This window comes from Macadamia integrifolia, unplaced genomic scaffold, assembly GCF_013358625.1.
Source record: "Macadamia integrifolia cultivar HAES 741 unplaced genomic scaffold, SCU_Mint_v3 scaffold2350, whole genome shotgun sequence".
Lineage (NCBI taxonomy): Eukaryota > Viridiplantae > Streptophyta > Magnoliopsida > Proteales > Proteaceae > Macadamia > Macadamia integrifolia.
The window spans coordinates 1-26577 of record NW_024868651.1 but is presented as its reverse complement, the minus strand read 5'-3'; the positions used below and the strand labels follow the sequence as shown (position 1 = coordinate 26577).

The 26577-nt window shown below is 37.9% G+C and overlaps 1 protein-coding gene and 1 non-coding gene across 2 annotated transcripts; one reads left to right on the top strand and one right to left on the bottom strand.

The window, feature by feature from the left end:
- The first annotated feature begins 12419 nt into the window (after nt 1-12419).
- TRNAR-CCU lies at nt 12420-12492 on the top strand. The gene has a single exon. It is a non-coding gene; the product is annotated as a tRNA-Arg (tRNA).
- Nucleotides 12493-14143: 1651 nt separating this feature from the next.
- On the bottom strand, nt 14144-22316 carry LOC122066325 (probable pre-mRNA-splicing factor ATP-dependent RNA helicase DEAH5). The gene is made up of 4 exons (XM_042630147.1): nt 22008-22316; nt 21667-21923; nt 15664-18912; nt 14144-14682 (listed from the first exon to the last, which is right to left on the bottom strand). Exons 3-4 carry the CDS (start codon nt 18825-18827, stop codon nt 14289-14291), a joined length of 3558 nt encoding a protein of 1185 aa, XP_042486081.1. The 5' UTR covers nt 18828-18912; nt 21667-21923; nt 22008-22316; the 3' UTR covers nt 14144-14288.
- Between the last annotated feature and the right edge of the window lie 4261 nt (nt 22317-26577).

Here is a 26577-nt window from a genome sequence, read left to right as displayed (position 1 = left end):
TCTTTTTGTGTATATATCATGCCTTCGGGCCCAAATGTATATAATTATTGTATCACCATTTGGGTATCAAGTATATGGGAATTATTTACAGGTAAAACTTAGTCTTCCGCTGATCTGATGAATTGATGTTAGTGTGTGTATGCTGTGGTGGAATACAGTATCCGATGATCCTGGCAGGTTTGGGTTAACCGGTGTTAACTCGGTCACCGCTCCGGTTCAGGGTGAACGGGGTGTGACATATCATCTCCATCGAGTCTTGAAAGTAACCTCACCGACGTAGATGCTCCAGCAGGTGAAGAAGCCAGAATAGAAGCCCTTCCAAGTAGTGACGTCGATCTGTAACCATTTGCTCATAAGAATTCCTCGAAGCAAATGGAATTTTCAGATTAAGTGCAATTAGAATTGCCTTAGCAGCCGCAACCATTTGAATGTTTGCTGTTGGCCAAACAACAAATCCTCCTAGATGGAGCCAATCCCTAAAATTAGCCTCCCAGCACAACTTCCTAAGTTTTGGATTATGGTTAAGGCAATTAGAGATGATAAATTCTTAGAAATGGCTCTTTTGGTTGCGCAATTCCAAGAATCATGCCCAATAATCCCACCGAAGAAGCAAAATATGGGAAGTTTCCCGTATGAAAACTCTAGCCAAATTAGTTTACAGCTAGGACGAGTCATGCGTATACCCATCTTAATAGGAATATTTAGACTTGGGGAAACTTGGATGGCTAAAGCTCTGTTAAAAGCCCTGATTGTTGCCAGAAGACGAACATCAATAAAGGTACCAATCTTCCCTACAATGTGGATCGCCACCTCTTTTGTGTGCAGAAATAAAGGTAGATCATAAACATAAATCCAGATCGGAAAAGAAGAGAATCTCAAAGAATGAGGTTGGATAGATAGAGACCATAGCTAAAGAGCAAGAAGGTAATTCTTAACTAACCACGGTCCCTGGTTCAGAGCCATAGAGATTTCCTCATAATTCTCAAGCTGAACAAGGAAAACATTATCCTCAAGAGATCAGACTTCTAGCTCTCGTTTGAGTCCCCAGGCAATTGTCAAAGACTTTAAGATCATAACAGCCGAGAAGATGTGATTGACCGTAAAAATTTTCCCCACTAAAACTAATTCCCAGGGTATACCTGCATTATTAACATCTGACGAAGAAATATCCAGATTTGGATCTTTATCAGCACCTTCAGGATCAGACATCATCCCAATCGTCAGAATCTTCGCCGCTTGTGGCATTCATCATTATATATGCACAATCTAAAATCAATGACGAAAGAATAACAAGCTTATTGCAGTTTCTAAAAACAAAACCCTAAAACAATGCTTATGCTCGACGACAAAAAGAAGATGCATACACCTAATCTTGAAGCATAACAAAGGCAAGATTAAGGAAAGACAAGCTCAAAAACCTTAGAAGCTAAGTCAGCGACAAGATTAAAGAAAGACAAACTAAAGAAATCTAAAAAAACCAGAGAAGAAACCAAAGACTAATCAAGAAACAAGCAAGTAATTAAACCAAAAATCAAGAGACCAGAATGAGAAAAGCAAACTAAATTACATGATCGTGTAAACCGGAATCCTAAATTTAAATAGATCTGAAGTGATTAATCCAGAAAGGAACAAAACAGAGATCAAGAAAGAAAAGCATGGCTACCAGAATAGCGAAATCAAGTACAGGTTCGGACGGTCCTTCACCGTGAAGGCAAACAGAGCGTCATGGAAACATAGGTCGAAACCTCGCGAAGCAGGAGCCAGAGAGAGAAATCCAAGGTTGTGTTTGGTAGCCAAGAGAAGTAAATAAATTTTTTCCTCGTCTTAAGAATTTTTCTTTGCACTTGGTATGTTTTCACCCAATAGAAGATTATCCTATCTAAATTCAAAATTCCTCTTAAAAATTGTAAAAACTTTTTTTGCTCCTCCAAATATTTTCTTGCCAAAAACACAAGAAAATATGAGAAAATATGAAAACATAACAAGACAAAAAATGAATGATTACATAATGATTTCCTATGTGTCTATCTCTCTCTTAAAATTCAATTTTTTTTGAATTTTTTTCTTTTCTTTTCTTATCTTGGTAACCAAACATACATACTCTTTTTATTTTCTCACCATTTCCTCTCTTTTCTTCTCTTTTCTTCTCTAAATTCTACTAATTGGGAAATTCTCATCACAATAACCTACATGATTTTTTAGTTAGGCTAAGGCGTTTGTAAACTCTCCTTCATTTTCTATTCTCATAAATGGGAGTCCAGTATGTTTTTTTGGTGGATGAAGAGGTATTAGGTAGGGGGATCCCATCTCTCTTTATTTGTTTACTATTGCCATGGAGGTGTTTTCGAGGTTAATGAGGAGATTGGAGGTTGAGGATTGGATCCAATTGCTGCCCCACTGTAAATCCAACCACAATTTCCACCTAATCTTTGCAGATGATCTTATGGTCTTCGTAAAGGGAATTAGAGAATCCGTCATTTCTAGTTTGGGGACTCTAGATGAGTTTGCAACCTATATAGGGTTGTGGAATAGGGCTAACTTGTCTATTATTTTAGGGGCCTTACTCAAATTAGTAGAATGCAACTATCAAAATTGATGGGATTCTCTGCTACTAAGTTACCTATCAGGGACCTTACTGTCCCTCTCATTTTAGGTAACTATCTGTTAGATTTTATTTCTATTCTATTATATTTAAGTTTCAAAATAAAGTCTTTCTTTTATGTGTTTTGATTGTCTTATTATGGTGTGGGACCCTTGGGGTCAAAGTAGTGGAAAAAGGTCAATAACACCCTATGGGAGCCCTAAATTCCATTCATGGCCATTACCATGAGTGGAGAGGTGGGCAAAGAGAATTGATTGAGTTCAAATGTACCACTTGATATGTGAGGGGAAGCTATGCTAACGGCATGTTATCTATCAAATAGAATACTAATAACAAAACTGGTATGATTCCATTTGAGAAATGGTTTGGAAGGAAACCAAGTCTAAAACACTTACGGATTTAGGACTGTTTAGCCAAGGTATTATTATCGGATACCAAGAAAAGAAAATTAGAACAAAAAACATGTGATTGTGTGTTTTTGGGGTATGCTATAAATAGTGCAGTATATCAGTTTACGGTGATTAAAGCCATAAATGATGTCATTGAAACAAATACATCATAGAATCAAGGGATGTTGAGTTCTTTGAAAATATATCTTCCTTTAAGTCTAAATTGCATACAAGTAAGGATAGTCAATTGACTTATGGAGAAATGGAGTCAAATGAAACGGCTATCAATCAAGAATTGGTTAACGGTGATGGAAGTCAACCAAGGATGAGCAAGCGACTTAAAAGACCCAAATATTCGAATGATAAGTGGCTTATCTATTTAGTAGACAAGGATCCTCTTACATACAAAGAGATTGTTACATCATCGGATGCCGTCTTTTGAAAAGAGGCAATCAAGAGTGAACTAGATTCAATCTTGGAGAATAATACTTGAGAATTGATAAATTTATCAATTGGTTCCAAAACTTTAGAAACCAAGTGGATATTTCAAAAGAAACTAAAAAGTGATGGGTCACTTGATCATTTCAAGGCTAGACTTGTAGTCAAAGGATTTAGACAAAAATCTAATATTGATTACTTTGACACATTTGCCCCAGTCTCTAGAATTGCCACAATAAGGTTTATATTAGCAATGGCGTCAATACATAACCTGATCATCCATCAAATAGATGTGAAAACGGTATTTTTAAATGGGGACTTAGAGGAAGAAATTTACATAAAGCAATCAGAAGGTTGTATTGTAAATAAACAAGAACAAAAAGTTTGTAAGCTTTGAAAATCTTTATATGGATTGAAGCAGGCGTCAAAGCAATGATATGAAAAATTAGATAAAGTACTAATTTTAAATGATTTCGTGCTGAAAGGTGCTTATATAGCAGGTTTCATGGTGGTAAAGGCGTATTTATACTACTATATGTAGATGATATGCTGATAATGGGAATAAACTTGGAAATAGTGAATCAAGTTTAGAAACTTTTGATGTCTAATTTTGACACAAAGGACTTAGGAAAGGCTGATATGATCCTTGGGATCAAGATCATCAAGCAAGAGAATAACATTTCACTATCCTAAGCCCATTATGTAAAAAACATACTTAAAAAGTATGGGTACCATGAAGTTTTAGTGGTTAAAACACCTTTTGATATGGGATATCATTTGAAAAGAAACTCGGGTGAACCGGTGATACTACTATATGTAGATGATATGCTGATAATGGGAACAAACTTGAAAATAGTGAATCAAGCTAAGAAACTTTTGATGTCTAATTTGACACAAAGGACTTAGGAAAGGCTGATATGATCCTTGGGATCATGATCATCAAGCAAGAGAATAACATTTCACTATCCTAAGCTCATTATGTAGAAAACATACTTAAAAAGTATAGGTACCATGAAGTTTCAATGGTTAAAACACCTTTTGATATGGGATGTCATTTGAAAAGAAATTTGGGTGAACCAGTGAATCAAAAAAAGTATGCTCAAATTATTGGTTCAATCACATATCTAATGAATTATACACATCCTGATATTACCCTCGCGGTAGGAAAGTTGAGTCAACATACTCACAATCCAAGTAAGGAGCATTGGAGTGCAGTTGTTAGGTTGTTGTGATCCTAAAAGGTACTACAAACTATAGTTTGCACTATAGTGATAAATCAGCGGTATTGGAAGGGTATTGTTATGCAAATTGGATCTCAGATACAAACGAGTCCTTAACTACTAGTGGGTATATATTTATACTAGCAGGTGATAACATCTCATGGAAGTCCACAAAGCAATCTTATGGAATAAGCTCTACCATGGAAACTAAGTTCATAGCCTTAGAAAAGGCGGGAATGGAAGCCGAATGGCTTAGAAACTTAATGGTGGACATTCCATTGTGGTAAAAATCGATGCCATCGATATCACTACATTGTGATAATCAAGCGGCTATGCATCCAGCCAAGAATCGGATATACAATGGTAAAAGAAGGCATATACGCCTAAGACACAATTTTGTGAGACAGTACATAGATGAAGGAATGATATCTATCGATTATGTGAAGTCAGAAAGTAACCAAGCTGACATATTCATAAAACCTATGTCTATCAAGAACTTGTGTAGTGTATCTACATGAATGGGGTTGATGCCTAATCCTTAAGTCATGTGATGGACACCCTACCTATGTGAAGAGGCTTAATGTTTGAATTAGGTTCAAGGGGTACAAATGAAGTTATGGGTGACCATCTCAGTACTACTGTTTATTTAAGTATTCATTCCAATATGTAGATGGTGATAGTAGTACCACCACATGGAGAAAGGTTGAACAGTGAAACTCTTAATTAGTCCAATCCCAGAAAATGTGGGGGTGTGTTAATTATGGTGCACATCAGGGACTAACCTAAGTGAATGTAGGAGGTGTGGCAGCCGTCGATGAGAACTTATAGGCAAGTTCTCTAAACATTTATGAGTCTAAGATAAGGGACATGGCCAGTTCAAAAGTCTAAAGTGCTTATATGATGGGTAGCTCAAAAAGTCGACTTATGGGATGTGGTTGATGGATCGGTCAGCTACACCAATGAGGAAAGGTTTAAAGAGTCTGACTCTACCCGTACTCTGTAGTGCGACTCATTAGACCTAGTGTAGGTTCAAGTCCGAAAAACACCTATAACGATGCGTCCTATAGTGTCTAACACAGTCACAGCACATGTGCCCTTCGTGTCATTTGAAACTTATGGGGGATTGTTAGATTTTATATCTATTCTATTATATTTAAGTTTCAAAATAAAGTCCTTTTATGTGTTTTGATTGTCTTGTTATGGTATGGGACCCTTGGGGTCAAGGTAGTGGAAAAGGGTCAGTAACACCTTATGGGAGCCCTAAATTTTATTCATAACCATTACCATGAATGGAGAGGTGGGCAAAGAGAATTGATTGGGATTAATTTCATTTATGAAATTAATTCTTAATTCATGCCATAGGTTATTGCCAAATGGAGGTAAATGGCCAATGTCATTATATGGATAACCTAAAGTCCATTCATGGTCACTACTATGAGTGGGGAGGTGGGCTAAGGAATTGATTGGGATTAATTCAATTAAATTGAATTAATTTCCAATTAATGTCCATATGACATTATTCTCCAATTAACTTGCTATTAGTTGGAAGTTACTCTTGAGGAATCCAAGAGGATGCAAGGGTTGATTTTGGGTCTATATAAACCCAACCAAATACCTTGTAGAGACACATATTCACACATTGGCATCCCATCCATTTATACTTTTTACAACCATACAAGTCTTTTGCAACCATATAAGTCTTTCTCTTCCTTTCATTTTCTCTAAGTCCTGTGTAAGGTTAGAGGGGGCTACTGTGCTGTAGCTTTTTGCTCCTAGAAGGGACTAGAAGAACTGCCTCATCTTCTAGTGGAAGATTGTTTTATCTTGAAGGTATATGTGCAGAATAACTCGTAGCAGTAGAGGGCATCAATTACCTTAAAGGCAGCACTACAAGTGTAACTTAACCTCAATTCTGTTCAAAGCTTCTTTAGTTGATGTGGAGGTGATTCAACATCTATTTCAAGTTTTTTCTCATCTCATTTCGGCTAAGGATCAACACTACAACATCATAGTTTCTACTGCAAAAACTTTGTATTGCAATTTATATTTTATAAGAAACTGTAATACAATTACCCAACACTATCTCTGGCAGATTGTGCTTCTATCTTGGATCTGGTATGGCGAATATTGGAGGGTTGGAAGTAAAGGTTTCTCTCTTTTACAGGCCATCTTCAATTGATCATCAGTACTCCATGGATGCTATATTCGTTGGACAGGGCCTAATTGGATTGTCGGCTGATGTGGCCTTGAAGCTTGAGCATAATTTTTACAATTTTCTTTGGTCTGGCTCCTTAATTGAAAAGAAATTGCATTATAAGCCAAAGGTAAGAGGTTTGGGTATCAAATGTATAAAATATATGAATGTAACTGGTATCATGAAGTATGTATGTTGGATTACTTAAAAAAAAATAGTATTTGGATTAGGTGGATCAACAAAAGATACGTGAAGAATGAAACGACTTGAATTTTGGGACCAATTAGTAATTCACCATAGGTGTGGAGAAAATTTTGAAAATATAAGGACAAAGTAGAGCCTACAGTTCGGTATGTTATTGGCAATGGAAGAACAATAAGATTGTGGTTTGATAATTGGCATCCCTTGATGATTTTTAATAAAAATATTTGATTAACGATTCAGTTTGACATTGGGGTCAAGTCGGATGGCAATGGTAGAAGACATCATATAGGGTGGTGATTGGAATCCAGGTCATTCAAGAACTTGAGAGTTAATGGATGTGTGGGGTGAATTACTTAACATTAGGAGACTTCAGCATACAAACTTGGATATGGTGGTTTAGAGAGGTAATCAATAAGAATTTTTTCATCTAAACCAATTTGGAATTTAGCGAGAGAGAATGTTTTAAAGGTGGATTGAGCTGAAGTTGTTTGGTTTTCAAGAAATATTCCAAGACACTCATTAAAGGGTGCGCTAGGTCCAATGGTAAGGTATGAATGTTGTAACCTAGTGGTCACGCGATCGAAACAGCCTCTCGATATTCTCGGGGTAAGCCTACATAGTTCCCCCGGGACCTTGCACATGTGGGAGCCTTGTGCACCAGATACATCCCTTTTTTTTTATTTCAAGACGATCATGATGTCTCATTGATACGCTTCCCACTAAGGATAACCTAATCCAACGCAATATTGGTGTAAGTCCATTTTTATGTCTTTTGTGGTGCTAGTGAGGAGAGTAGAGATCATTTATTTTGTTATTGTACATTTACATCAAATATTTGGGGGATGTGTTTTCTCTTTGCCCTCAAATGGGAAGGAGATGGAGTAATATATTTGATATTGCTACTTGGGTCCACTATGATTTTAATAATAAGGACCCCATTATGATCATTGGAAACCTTGCTCTTTGTTCTACAATCTATCAGAATTGACAAGAAAGAAACGAAAAGTAAGAATGATGCCTCAAATCCTTGCTACAATCAAAGAGGAGGTGCTTCTTAGATGTTCTTATACTTTTTCATGTGAACGCAGCAAGAAACCAATATATTGTGGAGAACTGGAAGGTGTGAATGTCTTGGGTTGTCAAAATACCAAAAGCATGTTTATGGTTTTATCCGGCCCAAAGCATGTTTGCACTACACTATGATGGGGTACTTCTCAAGACAATGCTTCTTATGGTGGATTGATTCAAGATAATAAGGGTATTCCTATTATCACTTATGTCAGAGTTAGTGATACCCGATCAATTTTGAGTATGGAATTGCATGCAATCTATAAGGGTATTATTCTTTGCATTGATAGGAATTTTCTTCATGGTTCTATTAGATTTGTTACTCGTTAGCTATTGATATGCTAAATGGGGAAGTAAGGGTATTTCCTCCTTTAAGACCTGCCTAAAGACGTTTATTGGGGTTGTCTTCTTTTATATGTTTTATTTTTTCCTCCTTTCTTAATACACATCATTTACTTATAAAAAAAAAAATGTGATATTCAAAACTACATTAATAAAACCAATGAATCATACTATGAAACTATAGGAGAAGATTATTGAAGCACGTCTAAGAAGGGAGACTTATATCTCAAAAAACCAATTCATCTTTATACTAGATAAATCCATGACAAAAGCTATTTAACTATTGAGGAGGCTCATAGAAAGATATAGAGATAGCAAGAAGGATCTCTATATGGTATTTTTTTTACTTAGAAAAAACCTATAACAGAGTATCTAGAGACTTAATCTAGCATGTTCTTTTGAAGAGAGGGGGGTCGAGTAAATAAATAAATGTTATTAAAGATATCTATGAGGGTGTGGTGACTAGTGTGAGATATGTGGGAGGCCAAGTCAAGGAATTTTCAATTACAATTGGGCTATATCAAGGATCGACATCATGGATTGACCCTAAGCCCTTGTTTGTTTTACCATGGATGATTTAACCAAATGCACTCAAGACTAGGTCCCATGGTATAAGCTTTTCGCCAATGATATCAATTTAGTGGATGAGACAAAAGTAGGGTTTAGCACTAAGTTAGAGCTATGGAGAGATTAACATTGGAAGCAAGAGGCTTTATGATTAGTAGATCAAAGTCGGAGTATATGCTGTGTAATTTTAGTCACAATACGATGGACAATGACAAAGTGAAAATTGAAGAGAAAGAGAGAGAGAGAGAGAGAGAGAGAGAGAGAGAGAGAGAGAGAGAGAGAGAGAGAGAGAGAGAGAGAGAGAGAGAGTGACTATTTTAGATATCTAGGATCAACTATAAATAAAGGATGTGACAGAGAAGTTGATGTGTCACAGAGAATTAAAATGGGATGGATAAAGTGCAGAGGTATGACTGAAGTATTGTTTGACATTTAATAGTAACTGCAAGCGTACAGATAAGTTAGCTAAAGGGTCGAACACAAGGACAGCAGTCACTTTATTTTTAGCTTCTTTTAGTAATACGAAAGTATACCGATTAATGATTGTAATCTACTTCTAACTACCGTCCTAAAACACATGCATCTAAAAGCGTCCTAACCAACACATCTAGGGAAATTGGCATTGAAATTGCAATAAAAATTGAACGACCTAACCATTCCATCTAACTCTAACCATTCGTCATCTATGAATTTAAATATTCAAACCACACAATTAAAAAGCAAATAACTGAAAATAAAAAGTGCTAAAAAGTATTAAAAAAAAAAGTACAAATAAAGGGGACAAAGCCAAAGAGAGGCACACAATTAGGTTTCTCTACTTAGTCCGAAGGGTGCACCATAAAAAAATATGAGCTTCCCTACTTAACCAGAGAGTTACTCTTACAAGGGCTACTCTACTTAGCTTTAGGAAAAGGGATGCAATATAAATAATGAAAGTAAAATGATGGTTCTATGGCTAGAGAGGGGCTAAGCCAACACATGCATCTAGCCAAGGACCTTGGGGGAAAGGACTAAATCCTAAACTAAGAATAAATGGGTAGCAAGAAGAGGGAATGAGAGGGGGGTGAGAAGACTTATGACGAAGCCTACTTACCTGAACTTCAGTACTCGAGCTGAAAACTTGACAGATTTGAAATACTACTAGCCCTAAGAACCAGATCTGGAATGAACTAAATCTAAAATTGTTAGGCCTAGAGAAAACAAATCTAGAAGAAAAAAAACTGAACTTGAAAGAGATGCTCCACAACTTGTTCTTATCACCTAGAACTAAGCCTAGAACTAGAAATTGAAAATTACAACTTTAATACCATAAATAATAAAATAAAAGACTGAATCAAAAATAAAATTATTTGCATTCATTAAATAAAAAAAAAAACATTACATAAGTGCTTAAACCAAAACCTAAAACAAAGAACTAGAGAATTAGAACTAGAGGAGAAAAAAACCTGGAGAAAAAAACCTAGAGAAAAAGAGAAAAACTAGAGAAGAAAGGTGCGCCCTCCTCCACTTGGTCAACTCCCTTTTATCTGAAGAGGGGAGGGAGAGATAAAATAGGAAGTAGGGGAGAGGAGAGAGAAGAGGATGGCCCAAGGGGATTTGGTGGTCGATTGTGTGGTGAGGTGGAGGAGAGAGAAAGAAGGAAAATAGGGGAGAGAAGCTTGGATGATTTGGGTGATGAGGTGGAGGAGAGAGAAGAGAGAAAATAGGAAAGAGGAGATTCCGCTCCCTTTTTTGTCTCTCTTCTAACGTGGGCAGCCTCTTGGATGATTTTTATTGCTTAGACAATCTTCCAATTTATTGGGAAATTCCATCCATCCCCCTTGTCTTTAAGTGAGTGGAAAGAATCTTCAATAAGATTTCCTAAAAGATAGGAGAGAGTATGAAAATTGCACAAGGGAGGAAAAAGAGTGTCCAAAGCCCCATGTGGGTCCCTCCATCTTTGTTGGCATCTTAGAATATTCTTTATACCCCTGGAACAATTGTATGTAGGATGGTTCTAAATCTCGGTTCAATTCTAGTCCATTATTTTTTTTTTACCCGAAAAGAATAATCACGTGTACGGTTGTCCAAACGAATGTGTACTTTTAATGCAATATATCCATCTTGCTCAGAATTTCGTCCTCTTCGTAATATGAAAATAAACGGGATCTCTTTACGTGTAAAATTGGAGATACAGTGTCTGATAGTCCTTAAGGCCTTGAAAATAGAAAACCTGCAAAAAGAGAGTAAAATCCAATGTAACTCAATTCTAAATATATAATATATATGCTTTACTACCTAAGATTTCACACATAAATGTGCTCATCAAGTGTTGTGTGACTAACAAATTCCTTTGAAGCTTAAAGAAAATTTGTATGGGATTGTTGTTCAACCAGCCATGATATATGGGACAGAATGTTGGGCAGTTTAGAAGTGTCACATAGAAAAGCTATGTGTAGCAAAGATGAAGATATTAAGATCGATGTATGACAAAACTAGAAAGGATAAAGTAAGGAATGAATGTATTAGAGATGATTTGGGAGTTACTCCGACCAATGACAAACTCTGTGAAAGTCATTTGTTGTGGTATGGTCATTTTCAAGAGAAGCCTGGGGACGCCCCAATAAGGAGAAGTATTCTAATTCCGATTGAATAAGCTAAAACAGCTGAGGGCAGGCCTAAAATGACCATAGGAAAAGTTGTGAAGAATGACATGCATACTCTAAGTCTTATCCCAAGTATAACCTCGAATAGAATCTATTGGAGGGCTAAGATTCATGTAGCTAACCCCATTCAGCTAAGATTCTCCTTACTTCTAGGTTGTGTCTCTTTTCTTTAACTTTCATTTTTCATTTCTCTTTTCTATTTTCTCATCTATCATTTATTTATTTATTTATTTCTCTTACTTTCATTTCTCTTTCTTTCTGTAAACCTCAGATTTCTCTACTTTGTTTTACACGGATCCATACAACCAACTTCATTTAGTTGTGATAAGGTTGAGTTTGTTGTTATTGTGATCCTCTACAAATCGAGGTTCTCATTTTTTTTTTTTCTCAATATGAGGAGAGAAAATATAAATGGGAGGAATGAAAAGAAAACTTGGGTTCCTCTTCTGTTGAGAAGATACCAAAGAAAGGAAGAAGATTGTTAAACGTACTTCAATCAATCTACAAGGTCTTCAAGAGGCCTTTTTTTCTTCTAATTAATCATCTAATCTTCGCCAACACAAAAACACAGAAAGATAGAAATCATCCATAGTATTTGCCTTAAAATAAATTCTCATGAATAGTTCAAGAAATAAGTGGGGTTTAAGGGTTTTTTGTTCATGGTAATTTCTCAAATTCTGTCCACAAAGGCCTCTCATGAGTGCCATGTAAAGATGTATAATAGTTATAGAATTCATTAAAAAATGTCAAGCGCCTGTAGCTCAGTGGATAGAGCGTCTGTTTCCTAAGCAGAAAGTCGTAGGTTCGACCCCTACCTGGCGCGGTATTCTAAAACTATTTTTGTTTTTCCTGATCTTAGAGGCCAACAGATCTTCCTCCATTTTTTATTTTCATTTTCTTTTCCCATATTCTTCCGTCTTGAGCTTGCAATGCCATTATTTTTTTTCCATTTTAGTCTTCACTCAACTTTCTTTGCTTATCAAAAGTCAAATCACTTGAAATTCACAAAAGCCAAACACCAACTTTATTTTCCATCACCAACCTATTCCTTTTCATATGATCATCAACTAATACACTAAATCATACTGTTTATGAAGCCTTACCAGGATCAACTAATCATATTCTATCGTTGCAAGAAAAATTTCAGTTGTTGCTGAACCACCTCTTTTTTTTTTTGGTAGAAACGAAATTTACTAATAAGCATGTGTACCGCCAACGGTATAAGACGAGCACAGTTCGTGAAGCCAAGGAGTGGTAAGCGGCCAATCTGTCATACACACGATAGACAATGCCTTCCTAGCAAGGGTATCGGCAATATGGTTCGTAACCCATGAATAGTGCGGCTTCTGCATTGGCTCAACCACATGGTCTGGAACTCTGGCTATCATCACTTCCGTGGGGTCAGTTTTACATCGCAGTTTATTGTCGTGGTCGTCAAGGCATCAACTATCCCCTTGCACCAGAGAATTGGCACAAACCTTACTAACGCTGCAGTGGAACTGCAGGCTACTGGCCTCTTGAGGCATTTGATATGTCTCACAATATCAAAGTACAGTTCCTATGCAGAAATTGAGTTTCTGGTTAACCAAAGACAATTATATTATCAATTTACTGAGTTCTCTCAGTACTTGATTCCCAATTCAAAGGGAATTCCAGCAGAGGCAATTTGCGGACAACACTAATCCCAAAATCCTAACAGAAAAGATGGACAAAATTATCCCAGGCAACATTATGCCAAAATCTACCAAATTCCAAATTACCATTGATTTTTATATTAAATAGTATATGAGTGGGGGTTGGGGGGGGGGGGGGGTTGGTTACCTGCTATAGTGACTCACTCCAGTGGAGATCAACACTGCAACATCTTCTACAAAAGGTTCTTCCATCAGATTTGGAGCTAAAATAAAAAAGGTTCTTCAATGGGTGAATCTGATATTCAGTAAGACTCAGATCCTCACGACATCAAAATCAACTTGGGAAAAAGGTAGCCAAAAAATTGTTTTGGCTCCAAATTCAAATACAACATTCCAACATGTACCATAACAGAAAAGCCAAAATGATATTATTCGCACTTTCTATTAACATAACATTATCAGTGGAGATAAGAATTTCTAATCATCACATGGTGCAGACGAATAGAAAGGAAATTCAGGACAAATCAATTTATACTGCAGGAAATGAAAGGCTAAATCCAATTGACATCATTAATACTGAAGTGGAGCAACTGATGCTATTTCTTGGATCAAGGGAAATCTAATCAAGTTCACATTTTACAACTACTGCACTGATCAGTCCTGGATCCTAAAATACCTTTTCGAGTGTTGATAATGGATACAAAAAGACTTGATGCTGTTTTTTACATCTCATGATTTGTTTCAACCACATGAACCGAAACACAAACTTGTTTCACCCGTATAGCCATAAGTGGAAAAAAAAATCAAGAACCAACAGATAGCACAACAAAAGGACAGACATTGAAAGAAAAACCTCCACTACTTTCAAGGAGGGATGCTGGGATATCAAATTTAATACATGAAATTATAGAGAAACAATATGTACAGTAATAGTAGTAAACAAATAGAACAAGGTACAAAACTTGCTGCCACAAATGAAACGTGTTCAAGCACGCCGTTTACTTAAACGCCAAGAGTTGGGTTCATGATATCTATCATAAAGTGGTTCAATACGTTCTTGTCGCTTGCGTTTGCTCATTTTTGTTGGATCTGAAACCTTGAAGAATCTTGGAGCCAATTCCACAAGCCATTTGGGGTCAATAACCGTGATCTCACGCATGTACTCCTTTGTAGTCATCACCAACTCATGGTAAATCACCCAGTCTGGCTGTCTCTGGAAGAGAGCACTGCTTGGGTGAATATAGACAGGCTGATTTTCAACTAAGGTCCTATAACCTTCTTGAGGGTCCTTTCTAGCAGCATGGAAGAAGAATCCTGCTGTAATTGCCTTCCGTATCCTTGTGAAATTCTTCCCAGCACTCACAACATCCAATTTGTACCTGAAAATACAGTAAATTGATTTAGAGATCGCATTCCCAGTCAAACTTTTCTTTTTCCTGTCAGTAGCAAGTTAGCAGATTTGGGTTTGAGAATTATTAGGAACAATTCAGTTTTTTAATTTAAGAATTCCTTCAAAAAAGCAGGCAAAGGATGAATTGTATAATTGATCAAGAAGTAGGTCAACTTTCGCATGAAAGAAGGTAAAAGAACGAGACTTAGTGCTATTGTTTATCAAACTTTTCATTGCCCAGCTCGAACTGAACACAATGTAATTAAACTTATGGTTGATGTGGTAGAGAATATAAAGCCCATATACAAAGTGGAAAAAGTAGGAGTCGCAGGTACTATTTATGATGCCCCTGGGATTGTAGCCAGGGATCGTCAACAAACCTTAGCCATTCAATGGATCCTTGGAGCAGCTTTCAAACAACGTATAAGCTACAGGATAAGCATTTTAAATGCACCCATGTCGCATTTAATTAGTCACAGACTTTACCCCAACATACAGGACATCAAGTCTGCATACGATGTAAAAAAACAAACAGAATATCAACCGGAAAACAACTAAAACCATAACTATTGTCCACATAACCATTAAGATATGCAATAATATATCTCAAAAACAATGACAGAAAATAGACAGAATACAGAATACAAAATATAAAGGATAAAGGGTTTTTTAAACAATTAGAAAGAAAATGTTGGTAAAAAAAGATTCACAAGACTTATCCACAGGGCATGTTAGATATAAAGTAATCACTACTATACCAGCACCATCCATTAAAACAAAATAGTGTGTGACAAACTGTAAATATGGCACAGAAGATATAAGCCTGTAACACATTTCCCCAGAATTATTATTTACAAAACCTAAAAAAAAACACTAATTTACACACAAAAGGTCTAATTAAATACAAAAATAGACCAATTGATAATGAATGATCGTCATATTCTGTTGATGAAAGAATAGAGAATCATACCTGTCCATGATGGTAAGAAGTTGTTTTCTGACATCCTGAGCCCTCCTCAAAGATCGAGACTGAACAAAATTCTCGAAGCACCAGGGTCCTGAAAAATTCTTTGCCTTCCAAGCCTCATATACAGCGAGTAGAGTTAGATGGTCACCTTCAGGCTGAAAAAACTTGGCCCTCTTCTGATCTGCCTGGGCTTGTTTCTCCCTAGGCCTGTAAAAGATATTTCCTGTCTGAATCATGGCAATGATAGTTAAAATCTCATCACTGCATCCAAGGTCCACACTAGCGAGAAGCATCTTCGACAAGGGTGGATCCAAGGGGAACTCTGCCATTTTTCTACCCAATTTTGTCAAAAGCCCCTCCTCATCCAGAGCCCCCAGACTATACAGTTGTTCCATGGCAGAGATGAGGGCTTGAGGTGAAGGGGGATCCATAAAATCAAAAGACAGAAGATCATTGATTCCCATGGCCTTCATTGTCAGTGTAGTAGTTCCAAGATTTATCCTTTGAATTTCAGGAACAGATGTCGGTGACATTTCATTACGATAAGCACTTTCAGTGTAAAGGCGATAGCATTTCCCAGGTCCTGTCCGCCCAGCACGTCCAGCACGTTGCTTGGCCGATGCTTGTGAAATAGGAGTTATAACCAGTGAATCAAGTCCTTGCTTGGGATTATAAACATTCTGCTTAGCAAATCCAGGGTCAATGACATAAAATATTCCATCAATGGTCAAAGAAGCCTCCGCAATATTGGTAGCCACAACCACCTTCCTCTTCCCAGGAGGAGCAGGATCGAAAATCCTTGACTGCATCTCACTTGGAAGGGCACTGTATACTGGCAATATTATCAGTTCTGGCACATTCTTCCCTAGTCCCTTCATTCTCTCATAAAGAGACTGACACGCATGATCAATCTCTTCTTGACCAGTTAAGAACAGAAGGATATCGCCTTCTGGTTCCGTCAAGTGAATCTGCAGAACAGTGATCAGTGATGCATCTAAGTAGTCACTTTCTGGCTGTTTTGTGTACAAGATCTCAACTGGAAATGTTCTTCCAGGAATGGTGAAGATATTACAGTTAAAGAAATATCCAGAGAACTTCTCTGCATCCAAAGTGGCAGAAGTGACAATCAACCTAAGGTCAGGTCTCCGTTTAACAAGCTGCTTTAGTAATCCAAAAAGTACATCAGTGTGGATTGTCCTCTCATGGGCTTCATCAAGCATGATTACAGAATACTGAGAGAGGTTCTCATCAATTAAAATCTCCCTGAGAAGCATACCATCAGTCATATACTTGATGACAGTATCTGGACCAGTGCAATCCTCAAACCGAATAGCATAGCCAACTTCCTCCCCCAAACGACACCCGAACTCTTCTGCCACTCTCTTAGCAACGGACATAGCAGCTACCCTACGGGGCTGCGTACATCCAATCTTTCCATTTGTCGTGTAACCTGCTTCAGCAAGATATTGTGTCACCTGGGTAGTTTTGCCAGATCCTGTCTCCCCAATTACAACCAACACCTGGTTGTCATGAACAGCCTGAATAAGCTCTTTCTTCAACTTGTAGATGGGCAAGCTCTGCCTCTGCTCCTGTAGGGAAAGCTTTGATCTCTGCCCAAATGTCAGTGCCTTACCATATGCATCCTTCTTCCATTCTGGCATGTCATAGGCTGATAAACCCACACCCCTCAGTTCCTGTGCAAGATGCCGCTCACCAGTCTCTGGCATTGGATCCTCCCAAGGACGGTTAAGATCCTTTGGGATAGAATCAAGCATAGTTCTCTGTTGCTGCTCCCGTACCTCTCTTCGCTCCTTGATGAGAGCAGACTGAAGTGCCGCTGCACGACTCAAGGACCCCTCAGGATTCTTGAAGATCTTCACAGGTGACATGTCCATGGAGTATCGGCTCTGCCCCTGCAAAAAGGCTGGCTCTTCCTCATTCAGCTCAATCTCAAGCTCTTCTTCAGCACCCTCTTCCTGGTAAAGCAACCCATCTCCTTCATCATACATAGGATGCTCCCTAACATCCAGAACGCCAGAAGCCATAAGTTGCTTTGCTTCCCATATCTCTGGGGAGCTCATTCGCTTCAATGGTCGTCGCGATGGGATCATATCATCCTCCTCAACAATCTTAATCCCTGAAAGCCCTGTCCTAGTTCTAGGACCCTGGCTTGAGTCAGAAGGATTTGCCCTCAAAACATCATCATCCAAACTCTTGTTCAACGGGAGGAGATCTTTGCCAGTAGTCTGATCAACATCCCTCATTGAAAGACTCAGTTTTTGTCCTGACATTGAAATCACTTTGACATGTACCTCCTGGTCCCGCTTCACAACATCCTTAGCATTGGCAACCCTCCGACTAGAAATTTGAGAAACATGAACTAAACCTTCTTTACCTCTAAAATCATTCAGCTGAACAAAGCATCCCGTTTCCATCACTCTTGACACCCGACCTGCATAAACTTTGTACAGTTCAGGCTCATCTGAATGGTAACGAACATTCTGCTGGTTTCTACGGTCTCTTCTATCCTCTCCATCTCGACTGTCAACGTTCTCATCATCTTCATCCCTTCTATGTCTGTCATGCCGGCTGTGTCTTGACCTACTCCTGGAGTCAGTTCTATCATCTTCATCTCTGTACCCACCCCGTTCTCTTCTATCGTCCTTCTCATCATCATATCTATATCTGTGTCTATCCTTTCTACTGTCTCTAACTCTGTCCCTGTCCCTGTCCCTGTCCCTGTCCCTGTGTCTATCCCTATCCCTCTCTCTCTCTCTATCCTTCTGCTTAGCTTCCTCTTCAATTTCCTTCTCGATTTCCTTGGCCCTCTCTTTATTGTCTGCAATTGCAAGACCAGAAAACATCGTCATCTTACCACTGGAAGCATCCTTCTTACTATCCTTATCAGATTTGGGTTTTGGCGGAAGAATGGCATGGATAATGGTGAAGAGAGTGCGAACAAAATAATCAGGCATCTCAGCACCATTCTCCTTTAGACTGGAATCAAATACATCAACACTTTCGCATTTACTACCCATATCAGTGATGAACTCAGCCAGTACCTTGTCACCAAACCCAAGATGGGATTCAAGCTCAGTGCAGACCTTTGAGACAAGGGACAGGTATTCTAGCTTCTTCAAGCCCTCGTCTTGGATCTCAGCTCCCATGACTGGAATTGCAGGGAAGATACGAAATAATGGTGTGAATTGCTGGCAACAATTAAATCAGTGCTTGTTGCCAAACACAACTTTTCTGCAAGATACGAAATAATGGCGTGAATTAGGGTAAGAATGTGTATCTGAATTATTTGAACACAGGAGGAGATCGAATCAACAATTAAAGACTAAAAGCTTTAAGAAACTTAACAAACCAGGCAACGACAAATGGAAGATAAAATCAGAAATCAAATACAGAACTTGAATGATGGAATTAGAATATAAGAACCAATGCAAATAGAAATCAGATTTAGAAAATTAGAAGAAATCAATAATTGTCAAATAGAACCAGAAAATTGGTAGAGAGGAAAAAAATAGTTATCCTCAGAAACAACAATCAGGATGGCCACAGAACTCAGGTCGAGTTCTCCTTATATGAGAACCTACTACTATGCCAGGTTTCACAGAAATCTACTAAATATAGAAGGGTGCAATTTAAATTGGTCCAGTCCTAAGGGGTCAGGACCAGAGCTGGAACATTAAGCTATTGTGTTCCAAATCTGAGATCCAGAATTGTTTATTAATGGGTAGGCTGGTTCCGGTTCCTAATTGCCAAATCAGTACATTGTCCAAAATTACAAAATCTTTACCTCTGGGATAATGCTTAGCAAGAACCATGTTCATGAACCAGAATAGGGATCCTAACTCAAATATGATTTAGATTCCAATAATCCTACAACTAGGATATTCAAAATACATGTTATATGTATGAGATGCTTTGGTTTCAGTTATTTCACATGTAAATGCCACAGCATGATTTATGGGGTTTTATTTGCATATCTGAGTATTTGACTATCATACAACATGGTGATATGCCTCAATTTCTCAACCAACAATTTGAAAGGTAAGTTTCATTCCCAGGCAATAACGATCCGTATCAATGCATCCAAACAAAGGATTGGTTCATCCATTGAGCAAAAGCTCGCTATTAGTAATGGGGTCATCCGATCAACTATATAAGATAGATTAAATTGGTCCAGTCTGGTACCAGACAAGGATCTCTCTGAGTCTCATAAAACTTCCCTTTGGGGTTAGTAATAAGAGTCTCATAATGGGACTAGAAAATTTCTGAAGAGAATATTCGAAGCCTAGCATATTAAAATAGTGTTAGAATCCTAAGCAAGTTCCAGAGATACGACCGTTCAACTCAGAAAAAAAAAATTATAAGGATCAAAAAAGAAAGTTGGGAAAGCAAATGCGTGCACAACTCATTTGAACCAATAATGTTATTTAGAGAGAGCCTGAAACCTCAACTCAAAAAATAAATAAATAAAGAGAAGAAAAGACCAAAGGAAAGCCCTAATTAAGGAGAGGATAGAATCAAGAAAAGGGATTAAACCTTCTGATTCTGTTCCGTTGTGAGGTTCATTCGAGGAAATGAAGGAACCATGGAAACCATTTGAACCAAAAATACCATTTTACAACAAGCTCAGAATTTGCAATCACTAATACATGATTATCACATACCCGTGTATTAAATTCGAACCGCAGAGTCTGGACTTGTGTTCCTGAGCAAACCCTCAAATCAACACCAAGGCACTGTTAGATAACGTTTCTGCTATTTCTATGCCTAGAAACAGCAGAAATGATTTTTCATGTTTCTGGGAACAGAAACGAAGTTCTTGGGGTTTGCTAAACCTGTTTCTCAGATCGTTTTTTGCACAGCCATAAAGTACAAGAAAAAGGGCAACAGCCACCCATTCTCAAGAGAAGATGACAATAATAGGAACTCTCCCAAATACTACCAGTCTTCCTGTGTTTCTTACTTCTCATAGAAGAGACAAAAAAACATTGCCACCCATATTAATGAGACTATATATTTCTAATGAGATGCATGCATCTCCAAAGACCACCTCGAATGCAGTACAGAAATTTACGAATAGGGTGAACCACATCAAACATCAAGAATAGCATCTACCGAGAAGTCTCTGAACCATCAATTTCCACAGTCAGCTCTGCAGTGGGATAGTAAATCTCATTTTAATTCCTAAACTATTCCTATTGGCCCAGTATTGCCAAACACTGGCTATCAAACTTCAGCTCGATAGCATTGGGAGGGGGAGAAACCCAACATTACTGGAACAGAGCAAGAGCACCCATACATGATGCAACAGATATCCAACAGCAAAAGCAGTAATTAAAGCCCATGAAAGTCCTCGAGAGACAAGATCAAGATGTTCTCATGAAAATTATAAGCTACGTACCACCAGGATCTATCTGTTCACATGAAAATAATAAGTTACATCCCAACAACAAGAAATCTCATTGTTTTTTTGCTAACAGATTGGCCAGTTTGGAACCATTTGTAAAGTTGGTTTGTTTATTAACATCCATCAAATCCTGCACATCATAAATTGAGCAGCAAATACCGAAAAAAGTGGGCATAAAACAAAAATTCAATGTTCCCAGACTCTAGATGCAACAGTGGCAACAACAGACGAGTGTGCGCAATACAAAGGGTAGGTACCACTTTGAATTGGGCAACTTGAGGACAAATAATAGCCAGAGAAGGATAGTTGAAGCAGGTGGATGTTTACAATTTGAGAATCTTCAAAGAACAGGAGCACTAAAATGCAAGCACAATATAATATCAAACACATTTAACCTAGTAAAGAGGACAGAGAAAGAGAAAGCAAAAGAATAGCAATTCGACTTTTTCTTTTTCAATCCTTTCAGCCGTAGAGAGCTGCAAGGGTTTGTAAAATCCAAATCGAAGCCCTACTGTACATTGCACATTGGAAAATACCGAAGCCCTAGAGGTTTCAGAAATCGAAATAATTTCAATGCTTACCTAGGGGTTTCAGTAATGGCAGCGAGAATTCCCTGAGAATCTTCGAATGTGGGAGACAAACTACGCAATTCGTTCACTGCACCGAATGAGCTCACCTTGTAGTCGGATCGCTTGCAGAGATCGCTCTGTGCACCGCGAAGGAGAGTTGCAGCAGCTGGATTTCCATTCGAGGTTCCCGCACCGTCAACTGGAGACGAAGATGGAGAAGGGAGGTAGCATCATCTTCGTTGGAGAAGAGAGGTGCAGAGAGTTACCTCCTGTAATAAGTTGTAGCATTTCACAAATAAAAGCTGAGATACCGATTAGGGCAGCAGAAGCAAAAGCAGAGAGAGGCATTGTACCTGTGTCGATGTGTTCCGTGGACTAACAGTGACCAGCTGAGAGAGCAAAACGGCAAGGTAGGCGGTGGGAGAGAAAACCCTCAAGGACCTAAACAAAAATGAAGGAGAGAAAACCCTAAAGAGCCTAAACGAGATGAGAGAGGGCTTTCAAAGTGATAATCTCAGCGAACCCATGGTAGGAAATTCAAATCTCAAAACCCTAAATTTCGTGGCAGAAAAAAAAATATCCAACAAACCCAGAGAGAGAGGAAAAGCGTTGCAGCCCAAAGGGTGTGAGACACAGAGGGCAGGGAAGAACTGAGAGAGAGAGCCGAGCATAGAGATTCTTTGAAGTTTAGGACTACCTCAGGGCTCAGGCTTGGCTTGGCTTGGCTTGGCTTGGCTTAGGGCCTTTTGACTGTGAGAATAATTAGAGAAAGTGAGAAAGAATGCTAACTGGTCACGTGGTTACTGTGTCAATACCTAGGTCGGTGCAAGTAGAGGTGTCAATTCTAAGTCCACATCGAATCGATCGACCAGACCTACTATTTAAATACTGGCTCAGCTTGCACCAATTATTAAATGCGTTGGGTCTATAAACATATAGTACACAGTGCTAGGGGTAAAAGGCTGATAGGTACCAACTGGCCAAGCCTGTTTACGAGCCGACTCGGCTTGACACATTTAGTCCGATCTTTGGATAGAACAGGGTATATATTGATATTTTATAAATTATCGAATGTAAGTAAGTGTAATATCTTTATCTATTGTTGATGATTTAATAAAATAAATTAAGTTTCTTAAATCTTGGACAATTAAAGACCATTTAAGGCTTTATTGGTACATTACACATTTAAGGCCTGATTATAACCCGATTAAAGCCTGGAACTTGACCGAGCTCATCATGAGACCGACTCATTCCTCAAATAGGTAGGTCATAGTGCAAGGGTATAGGCCCGACTGACATAGGCCCGGCCCGATCGATTGACACACATATGTGAAAACATCCAACCAAATGGTGGAAGAGAACCTTGTCATGGCATCCTGTGTTTGAACATGGAGTGGGCAACCAGGTATCCTTAATTTCCTTTAAAAAAAGTAAAACTTAAATTATAGTTGAAGTATAGAAATTGTATATGTATTCTGAGGTACCTCACCTTCGAAAAATTACATCTAGGATAAGAGTGCCAATTAGTATAGTTTTAGTATGGTACAGTAGACAAAGAGTCAATATCAAAATTGTATCGTATTGAGAACAATGCCTCAATTTCAATATTGATATTATACCAGCTTGGTAAGTTTTTATTCAGTGTAAATATGATTTTATTCAGTATAAATACGGTTTTGGTACAATATTTTCGACATTTTTTGCCTTTTTATGCAATATATATATTTGATAATTCGGTATTCTGGTACAATTTTTGGTATTTCGATATGGTTCGATACATACCAAATGGTTTTGTCTTAAATATTGATACAGCACAATACTGATAAAATACCATTTTGTTATACTGATACCATACCAAATCTCCTTCAATACAATTTTGGTACATAATTCGGTATGGTTTCAATGTCGATATATGGTATTAATATCGAATTGACACTCTTAGTTTGGGATATTCTTTTTGGGTGAAGTATACTTGAGGTACCTAACATGTAGAGAAACTAAATCTAAAGTACCTCACGTTTGAAATATTACGTTTGGGATACTCTTCTTAGGCTCTCTTAAGTATGATTTCATGAAATATTTCATGGGATCATAAATTGAACAAATATTGTTCACCTTATTCATAAAAATTTTAAATCAATTTCATCTTAAATTAGTGATATAGTTGGAGAGCTATTTCACTTATTTCGGTGAAAACACTTCAAACACTTTCTTTCTTTGCCATCCTATCCAAAATCCTTGGGATGATGATAATTAACAACAAGGAAAGCCTCTCCTCTTCCTTTACGTGTCCTCCCTTACCCTTCAACTTGGTGATAGAGTGTCTGAAACCAAGTGGAGAAAGACTGTGATTTCCTTGTCTCTCTTGGGACACTTTGGGAGCGTTGCTTATCTGTTTTTTATGAGGGTTTTTTCTTCTCTGAGTTCCTGACCGAAGATGATTGTAATAGTGTTTTCTCTGCCTCCTCTTGGTGATTTGATGATTCTATTATCCGACTTGGATTGCATGAACTGGACTCAAGCAACTCCAACAAAGAGATGAGTTTGTCCCTTTAATGGATGAATGTTCTTAAGATCCTTGCTGATTGCTTCATTGTCATTGATGTTCACCTTGTTGTTTCCTGTGTGGGACGTGTCCTTGAAATCAATCTCGACTTCTCTGACTTAGGTCTTGAACCTAGCACTGCCTGTGTAAAAAAACTCTTTAAAAGAGAAAAGATATGTTAGTCTTACTTTAAGAATCAAAAGACCTAATAGCGAATGGGCAATTGTTGAATTCAAGTATGAGCTCTTCTCCCTGTGTCTCAACTGTCGCAAGCTTCATCACTTCCACTAATGCAGGAGTAGATTACAAGAAACTACCCCAACAGTTTATAACCCCAAACAATACAAATATGAGTAGGAAACAAATAAATAAGACCATCAAATAAATCCCCACGGATACAATACCCAGACAGGAGCAAAACCAGCTCAAAACCCAACCCAATAGGAGAGAGAAAGACATGTTATAGAGCTGAAGAGAGAGAGGTGCGACGAAGCCTGTAAGAGTCTGATTGAGTTGCACTCTTGGGCATAGATAGTCCTTAGAGAGGGTACAAAAACCCCCAAAGTTGAGAGGATTATGACGGTTGGTTGTGAAGTTACAAGTTTTTTTGATTTTTCTGACCTAGGAGAAAGAAAACTTCAAGATTCTTCAGAATAGCTGGTCGACGTCAGATGGTCTTCAAGAGAGGATCGATTGATCTTCTAAAAGTGTAGAACCAATCCCCAAAAGGATCTGCAAAATAGATCTCAGACTTGGGCAGCAATGAGGGTCGATTGGCTTCAAGAACAGGAACTCTTTGGCTGATCGATTCTGGTTTTTAATGCTTAGACAGATTTGAACTTCTTTAATACTCATAGCAACGAAAAACATAAATAGCAGCAATTAAGAATAAAAATAGAAAGATTAAACAAAGAAAAAAACAAGGGAAAGTGGGGGAGGAGTGGCTGTCTCGGCCAAGGCTTCTCACCCACAACTATCTCAGTTGTTTTAATATAATAACTGCAATTATCTTTATTCAAATCTGTCATTATGAGAACATAGGCTCCTCTATTTATAGAGGGCAGAATAGCAATCAAACTACTACTAGGAGCTATTTTCCCAATAGGACTAGACACTCCTACAACAACTAGAAATTCAAACTAAGACTAGGACTTGACTTTATGACTCTAACATGGAGTAGGACTAACTAACTGACTGACTAATAGTCCATATAGGACTTTACAACCAACCAATAGTCTAATGAGCCTTTATTGAATTAAATAACAACAAATTAAACTAATAAATTAAATCTCGTTTTCTTATCTTTACCCATATTTTAGGTTCATTAAAGTGGCCAATTTCAAAGAAAACACATGAGATCAAAGGCTCAATACATATATAACACAACTCAAGGCTTATTTGCAATAAAATAAGCTCAAGTGATTTATCTACATCACCCACCCTTTATGGACTTCTTGAAAGGTGCTCCGAGGCAACAACCCCCAACCTGTGGGTTTTACCACAACACAATCATCCCTCCATGTTTGCAAACAATAGTTAGGTAATTGTTGCGCAAAATGTGCAAACCCCAAACCCTATTGTTTCTGTTGCTCTTGTGTCTATTTCAATTTTTTTTGGGGCTCCCCATCACAATCCCCTCCCTCATCCCTCCATTTTTTGGTGTTTGATAAACCTGTTTCTCGGATCGTTTTTTGTACAACCATAAAGTATAAAAAAAATGACAACAACCACCCATTTTCAATGACATATTACAATAATGGGAACTCTCCCAAGAAAAACATTCCCACTAATATTAATGAGACTATATACTTGTAATGAGATGCATGTATCTCCAAAGACCACCTCGAATGCAGTAGCAGTTTACGAATAGGGTGAACCACATCAAACATCAAGAATAGCATCTACCAAGAAGTCTCTGAACCATCAATTTTTCACCTTTAGCTCTGCAGTGATAGTAAATCTCTTTTTTATCTCTGAACCATCAATTTGCACCTTTAGCTCTGCAGTGATACTGGCCCAGTATTGCCAAAGACTGGCTAAAACTTCAGTTTGATAGCATTGGGAGGGGGAGAAACCCAACATTACTGGAAATGAGCAAGAGCATCCAAAGAGGATGCAACAGATATCCAATAGCAAAAGAAGTAATTAAAGCCCATGAAACTCCTTGAGAGACAAAATCAAGCTGCTCTCATGACAATTATAAGCTACATACCAACAGGATCTATCCGTTCACATGAAATTAATAAGTTACATCCCAATAAGAAGAAATCTCATTGTTTTTTACTGACAGATTGGACATTGTAGAACCTAGTTTGGTTTATTAAAATCCATCAAATCCTGCACAACCTAAATTGAACAGCAAAAACTAAAAAGAGTGG